The following is an 18850-nucleotide window of genomic DNA, read 5'->3' on the forward strand; positions in this document are numbered from 1 at the left end:
AGTGTATTTAGGTACAATAAACACACTCACAAAGGATTGACAAAGGATCAGAGCATGCAACGCTGCATTTGGGTTAGGCTATTGCGTCAGATATCGTAATCTCAGAATTATGCCTAGCCTACTCTATGTGTTTTATTCTTGGCCAATTGAAAAAAAAAAAAAATACAGAAAGGGTTAGATTTTGTCAGTGAAATTTTGCACAGAAACAGATAATGATAAACAATGTAAAGGCAACTGTATTGATTATTTTGAATGACAGAGTCAATGACAGAAAAATGAGACTGTGCTCTCCCAGTGGTCACAAATGTGACTACTTGCATGACAATTTGTCCTGTGAGCATTTATATGAGTAATCTTAGATTAATATATTACTTAAATTCAACACATTTTGTAGCTGTATGTGAATGTCATGTTTTAAATGGAGCTTTGATATAAATCTTATCTTTCAGTGGAGCAAACTGCAGTTAAAGGGATAGTTAACCCAAAAATGAAAATTTTGTCATAATTTACTCACCCTCATGTTCTTCCAAACCGGTATGAGTTTCTTTCTTCTGTTGAACACATAAAAGAAGATATTTTGAAGAATGTTGGTAACCAGACAGTTGATAGACCCCATTGACTTCCATTGTAGGAAAAAAAAAATGTAAGTCAATGGCTAACGTCAACTGTCTGATTACCAACATTCTTCAAAATATCTTCTTTTGCGTTCAACAGAAGAAAGAAACGTATACAGGTTTGGAACAACTTGAGGAAGAGTAAGTGATGACATAATTTTCATTTCTGGGTGTACTATCCCTTTAAATAGTGCCAATTATACAACAATTTAACACCATGTCAACATATTCACATGAAAACAAGACAGCTTATAATACATCAACAATTCTTTTTAAACCCTTCAAACTTAAAAATAAACTACAGAAGAATTTGCTGATCATATTAAACAGTTTGGCTCTGCAAAGCTAATCGTTCAACATTTAAAGCAATACAGTATATTTAGGATTTCTTTTGTGCCTTTTTTTTGGACTTAAGTCCTCTACATTTTTAATGGTCAGCAGGAAGCAAACCGCATGTTAATTGGTCACTTTTCATGCCAGTCACTCTTAACAGTGTTTTACCTTGTTGCTACAGACTCTAGAGTTATTGTGTGTCATACATGTTATTAAGAAGCTAAATTATAATTATAGAATTATAGAACTGCTTTATCAACTAATAAACTGCTTTTCAAATTGCAACAGCAGCTGTGAATACAGTTCCTCATCCACGAGGATCTGTGCACAATCTATCATAGCTCCTTCTCTTTCAGGTGGATCTCAGTGGCACAATTTTGGCTTTGTATCAAAAATTCTTCTCAGTAGCACTATACCTCTAAAGTATGAAAACTGGCTGAACTCCTTGAAATATTTCCCCAAACTGACAGACTAAATGGCTGATGTCTCCACAACAAACAAAGAGCCGGCCTCAGGTGTTTGCGGACTGTGAAGGGAGAGGAACACAGCTGCCATGACACGTCATTTGCACCATTGTGACACTACTGTTGCCCTGGGCACAGGAAAAGACAGAAGATCCATTGGAAGGAAAATATATGAATGCAAACACACACATTCCCACATACCAGGCATATACTGTATGGACTCATGCACTGGGTAGACAAATACATTTTGTACAAGGACATCAAACCATAATGTATAGAACCATGATAGCAGGCAGTTATGATATATTTAATTAGGAAGTATGTTAAGCGTGATGTGGCATGTTGCTATCAGCATTCTTTGTGTTATCTGAGACTTTACCCATTCAGAACAAACCTCTAATAAAAGTGAATTATAGCTTTTATTAGAGGATATCGTATGCTTGAAACTTGTGTAATTGTATATGTGCACTTGTAGCATGCATCAAATCTTAAAAGCATATTTTAAAAAACTGTACTTGCAGATATAATATTAATGAGATAAAAGGCCCCTTAAGTATAAAAAGAATACACTTTCATGAGAATGTTTCTTAACACACTTAAGAACAATTTTAGGAAGTGCACTTATTTTGATCTGTTGACTAACATACTCGATTATAATGTTAGCTGTAGTGTGTTATTTGACATTACATTTAACTTTATAATCAAGTAGGTTAAGGTCAAGTTGAAATTTAGTATTTAAAATCATACATTGTAAATGTGCTAAACTGCAACTTCATCATTAAAAATGTGTAATTGCAAATATATTTAAATGCATGGCAAGTTTCAATATGGCAACACTTTATATTAAGGTGCCCTTTGTTACAATGTCATTTTACATTTAAGTACTGAGTAATATTAATATATCTACATGTACTTAGGGTTAGTGTTAGGATTGGGTCTAGTTAAGGGTTAGTTAATTTATTGTTAGTAACTATGTGTGTAACAAGGACACTGTAAAATAAAGGGTTACCCAATTTTTGAAGTCTATTTTAGTTGACCATAAATGCTTGTCAGTAAATTCAGCAGTACACTTTAACCATGTTTTAAAAACAATAGAAGAAATTATGAAATTACATAAAGATTAGTCCTTAGTGGGTCAAAAAGCACCCTTAAAGGGTTAGTTCAACCAAAACTGAAAAGCATCCCATAATTTACTCACCCTAAAGCCATCCTCAGTACCTTCTTCTTTCAGCCGAACACAGTCAGAACTAGAGGTCAGTTTACGGTTGGAACTAGATTCGCATACGGTTGTTATACTGGATGATTATAGTTTATAAAAAATTATATTTTTCTAACAAAAAACATTACTTTGCTTCAGAAGGCATTTATTAACTCCCTACTTTTATGATGGATGGATGCGCTTTTTCGGGCTTCAAAATCTTACCATTCGATCCCATTATAAAGCCTGCAGAGCCATATAGTTATTTAATATAACTCAGACTGTGTTTGGCTAAAATAAGGAAGTCATATACACCTATGGTTTGAGGGTGAGTAAATTATGGGATAATCTTTTTACAATTTATGATTTTTTTTTTTCTGAGGAGAGTTGTATTTTGTTCTTTTTTTGTATTGTTTTTTGTATTGTTTTTATTGCAAATTGGAGGATGTCGATGGCACACATGGGGGGAAGAGGAGGTGAGTGCCTTAGTTTTTTATTTGTAAATGGTATGTTATGGTATGATATTATTGTACAATGATTGAGTAAATGAATGTGAAGAAACTTGTGCAAGGTAAATTTGATCCCCCAATTTTCCCAGCTAAGTGATCACATGTATTTGATTAAATGATGTGGCGAGAACCCATAAGCCCCTAGGTCATACAACCATACGAGTGGTTTGAACACCCTTGCAAATTCACTCTCATCATGGAGTTCCCCGAACCCTGCGAGAGCTTGCTGGACTTCATCACTCGTCGTAATCCTGAAGTGTGTGAAACAGTAGCACGGGTCTTCATGCGACAGGCTGTGCTGGCAGTACAACACTGCATCGAGCATGGCGTTTTTCATAATGACATTCAAGCGCAGAATTTCCTGTTGAAGAGAAACTCGTTAGACCTCAAGCTGATAGACTTTGGCTGCGGTCAGCTATTCAGTAGTGAGGGCTACGAGAGCGACGTATACGTTGGTGAGCATTTTGGGAGTGTGGAAACCTGAATGTAGTGATGCTTTAAGAAAAAAGCTCAACAATGTGCAAATGTCTTACTTACAAGAATACAGGATCACTGCCCACCTGAAGTCTTCACAGAACCCAGACTCCACGCCGTCCCAGCAAAGGTCTGGGCTCTAGGAGTGATGTTTTATGAGATGGTGAACGCATCTCATCCTTTTCGCAGTAGAACGGAAATCATAGAAGCCAAAGTTACATTTCAGAATTCCAACTTATCCAGAGGTGAGTGAATAATATTGAAAACACTGATAAACACACACACACACACACACTCATAAAGTAAAGGCTCTGTACAGATACAGTTAAAGGTGAAGTATGTAAGATTTTTTATACGCTCAACGTGGAGCGAGAGTTTGGGCCGTGGTTACTGTAGCATGCGGAACCATGGGAAAAGAAATCCAGCTTTAGTTACAGAAGTGAAAGCCGAAATTCGCTGCATTTATACCTTCAAAGATTAAACAGGTCACAAACACGTCAAAGTGAAGAGCGTTGTGATGCTACGCACTACAAAGCATGCTTGAATACAGCATCATCATGCACCCGTTCAGAAAGACACATTTTCATAAAGACAAATGCAACACAGCTTAAGTATTTCTAATATGTTGGGCCTGAAACATGCCTTCACAAGAACCAGTAAGAGCTGGGTTTGTGATGTTTAAGTTGGGGAAGACGCGATGCACGAAAGGGGCCTTTGCAAGGTTTTTTGGAAAATATGCTTTATTTTGTAATTCTGCTTGGTGCCACTAGTGTCGCAGAAACGACATATACTTCACTTTTAAAGTTAAAGATAAGGAACATTTTATACATTATATTAATCACGTTTTAGATGTTGTTTTCATAGATTCCAAGTCACAAGACTAACCAGCTCTCTCCTTATTAACCTTTGTACAGGAGATTCACTCGATCAGAGATTTCAGGTGTGAGGAAGTGTAACAGACGGAGTAAGATTATTATCAATTGTCTTCAACTCTGGATTGTTTTGTAGTGAGATTTTCAAATTTGTGTTCATTGTAATGTTCTTGTTATAGTCAAGTCACCTTCATTTATATAGCGCTTTGTAGCCTACAATACAGATTGTTTCAAAGCGGCTTCACGGTAAATAGGAAAATAACAGAATCAGTGCAAACAGAATTCAATTCTGTTGTAAAACAGCTCATAAAATATCATTCATGAGTTGACTTGTTCATATAATCTTTGTATTGGATAGGAGAGAACACACAACGCCTTATATATGTCATAAGTCTTATATAAGTCAAAGATTACGTTCAATGTTTAACCTTGTATAATTGTATTTATCTATTTGTTTGTTTTTTTCTTTCTTTATGTTATTTTATCTGTCCTGTTTTCGTGACATATGTCCTGGGATTTATTGTTACTGTTGTTATGTATTTGTTACATTTTCTTTCTTTCTTTCTAATTGTCACGTTTTGGGTTTGTTCATGTCATGTTTCCATGTCTGTCATGTGATTCCCTGTTAGTCATGTGATCCTGCCATGTGTTCCCTTGTCTGATGTGTCATGTTGTCATTGGTTCATTGGTTCATTGTTCACAGGTGTCCCTTGTCTTGTAAATAATGTAAATATTCAATATTCAATTACAAAACAAATCTTTAGTCAATAATCTCTATTTCAATAGCACTCACAATTTGAAGGACTTGAAGCATTATATGTATTTCAACAATTACTGTTTGATGGAGGCAGAGGGTTTTTAAAATGTGGAAATTTGACCATTTTTTTTCACTTCGCCTGAACTTACTAAGTTTGAATGTTATCAGTGTAAAACATCTTGCAAATCCAACACTTCACTTCAATGTTTCAATAAACTCTTATGTTGTCGGGCAATTGGTTTCAGTGAATGAATATGCTTAGAAGTGCATGTCTTTTTCTTTGCTGCTGACCTTTGCTGATGATCCAATTCAACCAAATGATAAGGCAAAACTGAATAAACATTACATTTGTGTTTCATTTGTTTTTGTTTTTATAGCTGAAGAACAAACAAGCAAGCAAGCTCAGCCGAGATGAAAAAAGTAATCATACCATAAAAAGTAGTTTAGTTAGTTACTTTTTTGGGAGTAATGCAATATTGTAATGTATTACATTTCAAAGTAACTTTCCCTAACACTGCGCATAGCTCAATACAATACTGACACACTCAGTCACTTTTATGTGGCCATACTTGTCTCTGTGAGTGAAACACTCATTTATGCCACTAGAGGATGCACTTATCATTGGGAAAGAGAGAAAAAGAGATGAAGGATGTGAAATGGAACTTACACTCACACTTCCTCTACACTAAATTTCCAGATTGTTTTAAGATATACCATATATTAGACTGAGACTTCTAATTTTTTTAAAGGTTCATTAGAAAAAATATATATTCCATTCCATCAATGGTGACAAGCCAAGACATATATAAAAACATTGAGAAAATACGACGATACTGGTTGCATTGGACAGAAAGTTTATTATTCAGCAGTTTTATACTGCTGTTTTATAACTTTCAGTTTTATAACAAGAACAGTTCATGAGTTAATTCAATATCATATTATATTGATTCATAGTAATACGTTGATCAGAAGCTTTGTTCTAATGCATGCAAAACCATTGTCAGATATAACTGTAATGTAACACATCAGGAATACTTAGAGAACTATATTGATAGTACTGATTAATCCTTATAAATGACTTCTAATTAGACAATGACATTAAAATCTTTGTTATTAACGCATATATGGAAACCTTGTTTCTTATCTTTTTTCTGACATGTCTTTTTCTTTACATCCCAACCAATATTTGCCAATGGATCTTGGGTAAGGCGGGTTTACGTAGTCAATGCGTTTGGTCTGCAGGTCCACCCTGTAGTATTTATCTATAGAGGAGCAATGCCACAATATTAATACAAATGTTGAAAAATATATCAATACAATGTGTTTTATTGCCACTAAAACAACATGTACACTACTTTCTTTCTTTTTTTTGGGGGGGGGGGGGGGGTCATCATTGAATACATCATTACTCCAGTCTTCAGTGTCACAGTGCTCAGAAATCATTCTAATATGCTGATTTGCTGCTCAAGAAACATTTCTGATTATCAATAGGCCTAATATCAATATTGGAAACGGTTGTGCTGCTTCTGAGTTTTGTGGAGACTGTGATAAATGTTTTCAGGATTCTTGGACTAATAGTTTGTTCAATCTTTGATGATCAAAAGAACAGCACTTACTTACTTTTGTAACACAATGGGCGCTATCTTGCACCCAGCGCAATTGACTTTGTACACCGACGCATGTATCATTCCTATTTTGCACCCGACGCACAGCGGACTTTTCCCTCCACAGACGCACATCAGTAAATTAGGGAATGAACTTGCGCTCCCGGGGGCGGTTCAGCGCAAAGAGGAGGCATGTTCCGGCTCAAACGTTCCCTGGTGCTATTTTGCCGTTTCAGAAAACAATTCCGCCACTGACCAGGACAAAACTAGTCTAAAGTCAGTGGAGCGTTTTCAGTGGCGTGTTCAGATGCTATTTTAAGGGCGCATGCTTGGCCATAATCAATGTAGCGTGTGCACAATGCGCATGCACTTTGCTTCTCTCATCTACACAGACGCAGCAGTTGACATTTTTGCAAACCATACATAATTACAAGGAATAATATTCCACACGAGGGAAATCATTGTTGAGTCCATGAAGATGTGAAAAAATAGGCATAAATCTAGCTTACACATTTACCCAAATTATTATACGCCTGTTATTATTATCCGAAGCTTATTTCTGAGGGTTTCTCCCATCCCCATACAATGTCACTTCTCTGTGTTTTACGGCCCTTTACGGACGAGAACGTCGGTCCTCGGCTGTGAACCGCTCCTGGCGTGCGCCTGGAAAATCCACCGTTATAATAGCAATCCGCCATGGAACAAACGCGCCTGCTCTTAAAGGGAATGTGAGATGTCGCTCTGATTGGTTTATTTCACGTTACGCCCAGACCACACCTATGAGTAATGTAGCTACTTCAGACCAACCCATTTTAGATTTGCGTCGGGCGCAAGAGTCATTTATCCCGCCGGTATAATAGCAACAGCGCCCGAGATCCGCCCACAAAGTTACTTGCGTTTCGCGTTTGATACTTGCATTTCAGATCGTTAAAATAGGGCCCTATAAGTGTCTTCACTGTCACTTATAATCAGTTTGTTTAATCCTTGTTGAATAAAATGTTAATTTGTTAATTTCTTTAAAAAACGTAGCCTACTGATTTCAAACTTTTGAACGGTAGTGTATGTAATTTCTCTATTGCCATTTGTGATTGAATCATAAAATAGCCCCTTACTTTTATAATTAAGTATAATTATAAAATTATAAAAATTATAACTTTATGTAATTTTTTGTTTTTGTTTTTTTTTGCTTTTAAGTTTTTACCCACCTTCCAGAGTGCACCTTAAAAGGAAACTTTATGTTTTGGATTCATCCTAACAGAATGAACAGAACATTATCATGACCTGAAATACCTTTCTTAAAGAAGAAGACGTTCTGCACAGGTGTGGCCTTCTCTTGGACGATCTCCACATCCATGTAGTCCATCGGCTCGTAGCTCATGTCAAAGAAAAATGGACGTCTTCCACGGCCCTTTTTCTGATTTTTTCTACTCTTCTCTGCTCCATGATACCTATATAACGCATATTGATAAATGATCTATACATCTACTGCACAAATATACTCTCAGCAAACCTCAGTAATTAACACACCTTTCCTCATAGTCCAATCCAAAGTCTTCCCAGTACAGCGAGCGGCTCACTCTGGCTCCTCGACCCCTGGTCTTCTTTCTCCGTCCGGTTCGGCCTCTGCTCGGGCTGCTGGCTGGAGATGGTGAAGGACCAGGGTTTACATACAGTCGGCCAACCATTGCAGCATCTATGGGAGGTTTGATGCCAATCCAGTCTTTGGAAATGAAGCGCGGCCCTTTGTGATGCCCTTGAACTGGGTGGACAGGGAATTTATTTAATTGCATTTATTGAACCATCTGTTTAACAAGGTATGCATGCAAACTTACTGCCTTGAAAGAGCTGAGCAAACACGCTATCCAAGTCACAGTACAGGTTTGTATAACGTGCGAAGGCGACAGAAGGTGAAGACTTGGTCATACGAACACATTCTTCATGGGAAGGCTGGTGTTTGAACTCATATTGATAGTACTGGTCCCCTGTGGGACAAAGGAAAACATTAAACGTTGAATAAATCCACTGCGTAAGGTGAATAACCATATTTCAGTGCTGCAGTGATGACATATTTTTGAAGGCCAACCGTTAAGTTAGCATCAAACTGATTCCCTCAACAAAAACCCAATAGGATTTTTCCTTTGGCTTTTAGATTGTTGCTGAAAATGCTCATCATGATAATGAACACAACTTTTGTTGCCCTAAATACAACCGACAGAAGGAAACAGCTAAATATAGGCTATGAACTAACTGCATGGTTGAATGACTTCAATGTCACCATCACTGAGGCTGTGTTCGAAATCGCTCCCTATTCCCTCATTCACTATTCCCTACATTAGCCCACTAATATACTGTAGTCCACTTGAAGTAGTGAATGAAAATGAGTGAGTGAAGGCCTGTAGCTTTTGCATAGTTTGTGCTTGCAGTTTAATAACCATTTGAAACAGCTCCAGCAGTAATGAAAATATTTATCTTAAACTCTGTCATGGAAACTATGTATAAACCTTAATTAAACAATTTAATAATCACTTAAAAGGAATTTATACCTGTATGATATTACACTGTACCCACATTGGACCAGCAGTTTGGAAAATGAATGGATGGATGGATGGATGGATGGATGGATGGATGGATGGATGGATGGATGGATGGATGGATGGATGGATGGATGGATGGATGGATGGATGGATGGATGGATGGATTGGTTGGTTGGTTGGTTGGATGGATGGATGGATGGATGGATGGATGGATGGATGGATAGATGAATGAATGGATGGATGGATGGATGGATGAATGAATGAATGAATGAATGAATGAATGAATGAATGAATGAATGGATGGATGGATGGATGGATGGATGGATGGATGGATAGATGAATGAATGGATGGATGATTGGATGGATGGATGGATGGATGGATGGATGGATGGATGGATGGATGGATGGATGGATGGATGGATGGATGGATGGATGGATAGATGAATGAATGAATGGATGGATGATTGGATGGATGGATGGATGGATGGATGGATGGATGGATGGATGGATGGATGGATGGATGGATGGATGGATGGATAGATGAATGAATGAATGGATGGATGATTGGATGGATGGATGGATGGATGGATGGATGGATGGATGGATGGATGAATGGATGGATGGATGGATGGATGGATGGATGGATGATTCAGCTGCGGCCGCCATGTTCTGGTAAGATGCTGGAATTCATTCGGTGTGAATCTCACAATGCATTATGGGCATTCTCTAGCCATTGAGCATACATCGGTTGTACACTCGTTATTACAGTGCATTGTGGGATTGAATAAGGGCACTCGATAACGTCCACTATAGTTTCAGACACCACTACAAATGGCTGTTCCCCCAAATAGTGCCCTATTTAGGGTATAAGGGACAATTTTAAACACAGCCTAAGATTCCGACAACTTTTTCAGTCTTTATTTAAAAAAACGTTTGACTTTTATTGACATTTATTGCCAGTGACAACCTCTGTAGTCGCATTTAGCCACTTGTTGGCAAGTAACAGCTTTGAAAATATCACAAGGGAGTGTACTGATGTGAAAATATCTTGATCTTGTGTTAACCACAGACCTGATTTCAGGTGTTTCACCAAAAAACTATTTAAAAAACCCATTGACTTCAGGACGATGGAACCGGAAGTGCTAAAATTTCCAGGTTTTGGCCTACAAAAAAATACATCATCCCCGCAGCACTCTATTATGACCCTCATTTGACTTTCACATACCTTTAAAAAAATACACTTTTTCCTTCCCATGATGACTTGGAGCTGGGATTGCAAATGCAGCATCAATATCATCTGGAATCTTCTCGAAGCCCACAGATATATCTCTTGGATAATCTTCATCCAAGACGTCTCCATCAAAACGCCAGTACTTGTTGCCCTGCAGTTCAATATGAAGTTACATAACCTTTGACATTTTGCTCTAAATATTTTCATTTCTGTCAAACTAGCTTCTTGGTCAGTGACATATATGAGTGTCTATGATAAATAAATATTGATTAAAAATAAACTCTGGTTTAAAAAAAATGACTGTGACCATCACGTAAAAAGTAATAACATATTTCTCTTACACCATGAATAATAATTTTTTTAAAGTTTTAAAAAATATATTTTTAAAAATATCATGAATTATTAAGTTATAAATATTATTAAGGTTTTTTTTTTTTTTTTTTTGGAGAGTCGCACCACATGACATTTTACAACCTGAACTAACCTTGTTATAAAAAGCTCAAATTATCTAATATTTTAGAATTCTTATTGACCCTGTAGGGGTCATCTCTATGACATGAGGTCTTGGAGGTCAAAGTCATTTTACTGTATGTATGAATTGCAATATGTTTCATATAATTGTGAATAAATGTATTTAAAGAGTGTCACGTTATTGAACCCTTTCTAAATTTGCAGACATTTTTCATGCTCAAACATTACACACTTAAGAAAGCTGAAAATGTAACAAAACATAATATATCCTCTTTAATATTAAATAAAATCGATAAACAAACCTTGAATATGTAGCTTTTTCCCTGGCAGTTGATGCGCGTGAAAGCAGCATCAATAGGCCCGGAGATGCCCCACACATCCTTGATGAGTTTGGGATACCCAGGCATGACAGATCTGTCATCTAACTCAAAGAAATAGTCCCCTGGAACACAAATGAACAAAGTCTTGTGTAGAAAAACTGTACTTGAACTGAGAAAAAGCCACAGTGATTGAATTCAACCTCTGAACTCACCTCTGAATGCAAAGATTGAGCCATTCTTCAACTGCATGAATGCGTCAAAGGTGCGACCGCTACAGGTGACGGCGTCGGGATCGGGTGGAAGTGTAGGAGACACAGGAGTGGGAGTTGTGGTGGTGAGGGGCAGAGAGGTGGTGACTGTCACATTCGATTCCTCTGTTGGTGTCACTGAAGAGGTCAGATCCTCCTCAGGCACATCAAACATGTCACCACGGGCAACTGAGGAACAATTTAACATTCAATTAGTAGGCCTACAGCATTTTCACACTGTTTCTCTTTAAGACATTAAAAGTGAAATGTGTACTACTTTCACCAAACAGAATTTCAGGAACTTTATACACTCAGAAGAAAAGGTTCTACAGTATATAGAACCATAAACGGTTCTGTCAGGCACTTAGAACCTTTTAGGGGTTCATATCATGGGATGATTTTATGGATCTAGTTTTAATTAATTACTTTTCAAGTTCATTTTTAATCGTAACTAAATTTTTATAAATTAACAGCTCGTAAACAATATTTTAAGACATTTCTCCTTAGAACCTTTTTAAAAAAGGGTTCTTCAAATTAAAGTCAAGAGCTAGGGTTATTTATAGAATAGATTTTATTTAATTTTTTCCTTAAGTGTGTTTGTTCCAGGGGTTGATTTTAGTGAAAAGAAACAGATTTTAGATTATTTTTTTTTATTTTTTTTGTCACGTTAAACACGTTCTGTTTCATTGTCATGGACTTTTAGTTTGTTATTTTCAGTCACGTGTTCCTTTCTTCAGTTTCCCACCTGTTCTCATGGTTATTCATTTATTGAGCACAGCTGTTTGTAATGGCTCATTACCATTTGTGTATTTAAGCTCTTCATTTTAAATCACTTTTTGTCTGGGAGTATCCTTGCCTTTCCGGGACATGCTTTGGCAGGTGCATTTTCTCTGTTGCCTTCTGGGCGTCGTTATGCGCTTCCTGCATGTAAGACGAACCGCCATTCCAAATCTTTCATTCCTTCTGCGATCAAACTTTTAAAATATGTGTAGGGCTCTTTGTTTTTTGTTTTTTTTGCAAGTGCACATATTGATTGACGGTTGTATGTTGTGAACATGGTGTGTGATTCATGTCCTATACGGTAACACTTTATTTTATGGTGCCCTTGATACAGAGTAATTACTTAATTAATTACTTAGTAATAGACTTTGTAATAACATGTAACAAAATTACATGTGCGTAATTACAATCTGTAAGTACAGGCTGTTCCATAACTTAGTTACATGTTAAGTACATTTTGTTACATGCTATTACAACGTCTATTACCTGCCTGCGCCGCGGACTTGCGAACCATTCACGCCACTCTGTCTCTCCACCCCTTCGTCTCCAGCGGGCTCCGCCCTCTCTCCGTATCCACCTTGGTCCTCAAGTGCACCTACTCTGCCTAAGCTCTCAGGCACTCTGGCTCCACCTCGAGCACTTATCGCCGCACCCTCGCCTTGGTCTCCAAAGCCAGGGGTGTCACCCATCAGCTCTCCGTCTGCCCCCTGGGATCCCCTGACATTGGCTCTGTCTCTGTCGGTCATCCCGCGGATGTCGTCGGCCCATCCTACACCTTGGCTCCTCCCTCCATTGACTCCGCCGTGGGCTTTCATCCAGGCTGCGCTCTGGGTCTGCACTATCTGGTCACTCCTCCCGTCATTACCACCTGCTCCTCTCTGCTCTTCGTCTGCCTGCCCCTTTCACCAGCCCTTCACCTTCTCCTCACCCACCTCCACCTCCAAAGCATCTCTTCTGTTTTGGCACGAGATTGCGCCTCCCGGGAGTCTCATTATCATGGACTTTTAGTTTATTTTGGGTCACATGTGTTCCTTGTGTTGAGTGGTTATTCATCTAATGAGCACAGCTGTGTTATTGTTGATCACAATTTGTGTATTTAAGCCTTTCATTTTTAATAACTTTTTGTCCGGTATTTGTGCACAGCACACTGTTTCGTATTGTTGGATCGTTGTTTGCATTACTAATCTGAGTTTTTTTTAATAAATCTTATTTTATTTTGAAGTCATCTTCGTCTTTCTTGGAAAAGCATTTCACATTTTAGTGAAGAGCACAATAAAACATATTGGGGTCTTAAAAGTGCTTGAAAACATGTTATATTTTGTTACTGTACATAAATTTATGTTTTAGCTTTGTTACGATCTAGTCAAAGACAGAAAATATCATTTCAATATTTCGCATTTTACAGTGAAATAACCATTCAGTTTTCAGTGTAGGGGAGAGCGGGGCATAACCTAACACGTTTGAGTAAATTCAATTGAGGTTCAGAGTATTTATTTTTCCTGCATTCATTTCACACATGTCTAGTACAATTATGTGGTTTTGTTTTCATTAATTCAGTGTATACTTTCTACAGTGATTTACCCCGAAAGAATGGAAGTGAAATGTGACAACATGCCCCATAGGTGGGGCACAATGTAGCATGCTTCAAATGTTATCTGATCTAATCAAAAATATATACAAGACAAACTAAAATATTTTGTCTACGTTACAACATGCCCCATCTGCGCAACTGGGATTTGAACCTGTGTAGTGCTGGTTAGCGAAGCATTAAAGAACTCTGTTAAAACTGTTAAATAACAGATTTATTAAAATGTAAATATCAGATTTGTCTAATTTTAAATAAACACAAAAAAAAAAGATGAAAAATTAACTTTTGTTATGGTTAAATAAACAGTCAGTGATATCTTCCAACGATTTTTTTTTATTTATTTTTTATTTTGTCATGCAGGCATGTGTGGAAAGTTTTAAACCATGTGTGTTACAACTAGCCTCGTTCACCCCTGCCATAGTCGTCACTTCTTCCACAACAAACAATTTTGTGAGTAATAAAGTTTTATCAAAGTTTAGTTCTTGACTAAGAACATAATTAGTGTCTGTGAAATGCAAGTTTGAGATAAGAGACATGTGATGTGTGAAGAAAACAGCAAAATCAAGGAATCATTGTAAATATATCACTTATATAGACCAGAAATGGTTTGTCACGCTGTCATTCTGGTTGCTTAGTGTCTATTTATTTTTTTCTTTCCTCTCTTTAATTATTGTGTATATGTTGTATGTCTTATGTTTAGAATTTGTATTGTTATTTAGTTAAGTTAAAAATAAAAATAAAAGTTCAATGACAAAAAGACTGAAAATGCTATTTAATTGTGTGTATTTAGGATAAATAAATGTTTATAATGTTCATTTCCATCAAGGAACGCCATTAAACAATGCATATATTAAAGAAAATGATACTGGAAGATTTAATGTTTATGATGTTTCAGAAAAGACAAAAAAGAGACAGAATTGACATGTAATGCATGTATATATTGAATTGTTAGTAGAGAAATAAATAACTTTTGGGACTGTGAAAAGTTTATTAGTCCACAAAGGGCCAAAAGTGCACATAGTTGTTGCAAAACCTTATTGTAAACACCACACTCCCCTCATCTGCCATTGGTCAGTCATAACAGAAAGCCCCTCCCTAATCTCACACCAATGGTTTAGCCATGTTGCTGTGTAGGACAACTGCTCAAACAAACAGAGCAATGTATGTAGTACCACTATGTTTACACTTTTCAGGGAAATCATCCCATGAATTGTGGACTTATAGCTGCCTATGCATAATAAACTATAGAAAAAAACTAGATAGTAAAACACACTTCAGCTTTAACAAGCTCAATAATTCATAAATGTTTTTTAAGATCTCCTGGAATATGGCCATGATACGTCTTTCTACATGGTTGTTTAAGAAATGAAAAGCTAAACACTCCATCAATTAGGGTTAGAAGAACTTTCGCCACACATATAACATGCTCGAAACATCATAATCACTGCAATAATGATCCAATCATAGACTCTTAAGCATTTGTCTATTTAAATCCAAACAGCGTTTTTTTTTTTTTTTTTTTGTATTTCAACATCTTACTGTTGTTTTTACTATTATTTTTAATAAAATAAATGCAGCCTTGTTGAGCATGAGAGACTACGCTCTAAAACATCTTACAGACTTCAAACATTTGAACCTTAGTGTGCATTAAAATACAAAAATAAAAGTTTGACATTAATTACTATTTGAATGTGCATCAAGTTCTTACCTTTTGTCCGACAAGTGCTGTCAAAATCCTCACAGCAGCTTCCATAGTACTTGCACATTCTGTCACACTGGCATTTCTTTGTAGGATCAAAGCCACTCTGACAGCGTCCCGAGCATGAGTCTGTGGAAAATGCAATAAAATGTGATTTTTTTCTGAAAGTCAATGAGAATAAACCAGCAGTCTAATAATAACAAAGCAGTTTTTGAGGCACTTACCCTCCGCAGCGAAACAAGTCGCCAAAACAAGGGATACTAAAATCACAAATTTCATTTTTAATGCCACATCTGTCAACAGTGAGTGCCTAAACTGCTCTAGAAACCCCAGTGTGAAAGAACGACAGAGGACAGTTCAGACATCTGTGCCGATCGATGATTCCAAAAGTCACACTGTTTGTTTAGTCTGAAAGAATCAATGATTAGAACTACAAAGTTGCTCTGTTACATGTAGGCCTGCATGTTACCATAAAAGCCTATATAAGCTGATTTAAAGTTAAGAGAGTTTAACAAAGATGTAACCAAATGAGGTCTGAAATGTATAAGGCTTACAGAATGGTAATAAGCAGGACTGTTTCTGTGGCCTAAATATAGTATTGAACTATATTGAGCTGGCTACTATTGATTTCACTGTCTGAGCATCTAAGCTATAACTGTTTATATTGAAATGGCTGTTGTTCAGTTCAGTCTTTAACATTCTAAAGAGAAAAATGAGAGATTATTACCACTTTAAACATTCATATACTGTATATAAGAGCATAGAGCTATAGGCCTTCAACCCCATTACAGAAAAATTTGCATCAAAAGATGTGGAAAAAGTCTGTTCAATTCATATGACAGGTGTGCTGACCAAGGTGCTGAAATAACTATAACTTTGCTTACTATAGTCGCTGTGAATGTAGTGTCTGTAAATTGGTATCACAATCATTTCTGTTGTTGAAATATCGTTTCATTTTTAATTTCTTTATTTTTTACTGTGCTTGCACTGCATTACTGTGAAGATATTGATAATTCAGCTATTAAAGCAATACATGCAGTCACTTAATGTGATCCATGCAATTCACCTTTATTCAAGAAGTTGGCAATGTCTGATACATGTTTCACTCATAGTTACCGCAGGCAGAAAACTGAATGGGAAGAATCATCAGCAAAACTTGAAATGGCTCAGAGATTTACTGCAGAGCAAGTACTGAACGCAATCACATATTAGTGTCTGTCACTTGATGGTGGATCTGGTGAAGAAGCTGTCAGCGATTAAAATATTGATTTTGAAGATGTTGAAAATGATAGTGTCACGTGTCAGTGTTTGTTTGTATTTTCATTAGTCATGTCTTCCTTTGTTCTGTTTTCCCGTCACTCGTTTGTTTCCTTGGTAACCCTCATTAGCTCATCTGTCTCACCTGTTACCTCTTTAGTCTTGTCAGCTGTGTCTCGTTTCCCTGATCTGTTTCCCCATGTTTTGCCTTGTTTATGTTCTGATCTCCATCTTACGAAGTGTGTGTGTGTGTGTGTGTGTGTGTGTGTGTGTGTGTGTGTGTGTGTGTGTGTGTGTGAACCTTCTGCCTGTCTGTACCTGTATATTATATTATTAGTAAAAGTTTGCATTAGAACTTTTGATTCTCCTTCGCCTTCTTCGGCCTGCACCACACCGTGACAGAAGATCGGACCGCCCAAAATGGACGATAGGGTCAAAATTATCGTCATGGTTCAGGAGAGCCAAAACTTTTTTTTCCTTTACCAAGGACTTTTGCCGCCTTGCCGTCACAGCGCCCTCGACGACGAGAGCCTGAGGACCTTGTTCCGGATCGGGGCCACATTTAACCATCCCATCGACCTCCCTGACACCACCGGACTGGACTGGAGGGAGACTGTCATCCGGTGTCTGAAGAGTGTCGTGCACCGATCCAGACCACAGCCAGACCCAAGGCTTCTTCACGTCATGCCTGCCCAGCCTGAGCCCTCAGCCAAGATGGCCGCCGCCACACCACTTGAGCCCTCAGCCAAGATGGCCGCTGCCTTGCCACCTGAGCGCTCAGCCAGGATGGCTGCTGCCTCGCTGCTTGAGCCCTCAGCCAAGATGGCCACTGCCTCACCACTTGAGCCCTCAGCCAAGATGGCCGCCGCCTTGCCACCTGAGCCCTCAGCCAAGATGGCTGCCGCCACGCCGATTCCTGTTCCCCGTTCTATTCCTAGACCTGTTCCTGCCCCAAGGACTGTCCATGTTCCCAGACCTGTTTCTGTCCTTAGACCTGTTCCTGCCCCAAGGACTGTCCATATTCCCAGACCTGTTCCAGTCTCCATTCCAGAATCTCGTCCCGCCGAGACCGCCCTTTCTGAGTCTTCTGTTCCCGAGCCTGAATCTGTTACAGAACCTCAGCCTGAGCCGGTTCCTGAACTCCCACCCAGCGTCCCTCTCCTACCTCTTCCCATCTACCACCTCTCAACCCTTCTGCCACTGCCTGTCAGCCCCTCAGCTCCTCAAACCACCTTCGGAGAGGTGGGTTCACCGTGGGTCTGCCAGCCTGCAGCTCCAGCCTGGTCGGTGGATCCAGCTGTGTCTCGTTTCCCTGATCTGCTTCCCCATGTATTTAAGCCCTGTGTTTTGCCTTGTTCATGTTCCGATCTCCATTTTACTAAGTGTGTGTGAAACTTCTGCTTGTCTGTACCTGTATATTATATTGTTAGCAAAAGTTTGCATTGGAACTTGATTTTCTTTCGACTTCTTCTGCCTGCACCACACCGTGACAGATTTAATATAATGTTTTAGATGGTGAATAGGAGCCAGATGCTGAATGTGGGAAATGAGCTCAGACAAGGACAGTGATGATGGTATAAAACATCTGCTCAAACTGAACTCTTCCAAGCTCCAAAAGGTAGCAAATGCTTTTTTTATTCTTCTGTAATTGTTGCTGTAATATAAGGAGAGTTTTATATTATCGCGACAGGTAGAGATCCATCCGTGTTAGATATACAGGGTGGGCCATTTATATGGATACACCGTAATAACATGGGAATGGTTGGTGATATTAAAGTCCTGTTTGTGGCACATTAGTATATGTGAGGGGGCAAACTCCTCAAGATGGGTGGTGACCATGGTGGCCATTTAGAAGTCGGCCATTTTGGATACAACTTTTGTTTTTTCAATAGGAAGA

The 18850-nt window shown here is 38.1% G+C and overlaps 1 protein-coding gene across 1 annotated transcript; it reads right to left on the reverse strand.

Moving 5' to 3' along the window:
• Positions 1-4953: 4953 nt before the first annotated feature.
• On the reverse strand, positions 4954-16241 carry vtnb (vitronectin b). Its single transcript, XM_079847271.1, has 9 exons — positions 15921-16241; positions 15706-15825; positions 11594-11818; positions 11364-11503; positions 10585-10741; positions 8658-8807; positions 8353-8584; positions 8116-8273; positions 4954-6483 (listed from the first exon to the last, which is right to left on the reverse strand). The coding sequence occupies exons 1-9, from the start codon at positions 15973-15975 to the stop codon at positions 6362-6364; spliced, it is 1359 nt and encodes a 452-aa protein (XP_079703397.1). The 5' UTR covers positions 15976-16241; the 3' UTR covers positions 4954-6361.
• Positions 16242-18850: the final 2609 nt, after the last annotated feature.

This window comes from Squalius cephalus (genome assembly GCF_949319135.1).
Source record: "Squalius cephalus genome assembly, chromosome: 17".
Lineage (NCBI taxonomy): Eukaryota > Metazoa > Chordata > Actinopteri > Cypriniformes > Leuciscidae > Squalius > Squalius cephalus.

What these genes read in the sequence shown, in the direction of transcription:
- vtnb (XM_079847271.1), bottom strand. Translation starts at nt 15,975, where the DNA reads ATGAAATTTGTGATTTTAGTATCCCTTGTTTTGGCGACTTGTTTCGCT. An exon ending in AAAAGTGTATTTTTTTAAAG is followed by an intron (nt 8,808 to 10,584) that starts GTATGTGAAAGT and finishes TTTGTCCCACAG; the next exon opens with GGGACCAGTACTATCAATAT. An exon ending in GGATTGGACTATGAGGAAAG is followed by an intron (nt 8,274 to 8,352) that starts GTGTGTTAATTA and finishes TGCGTTATATAG; the next exon opens with GTATCATGGAGCAGAGAAGA.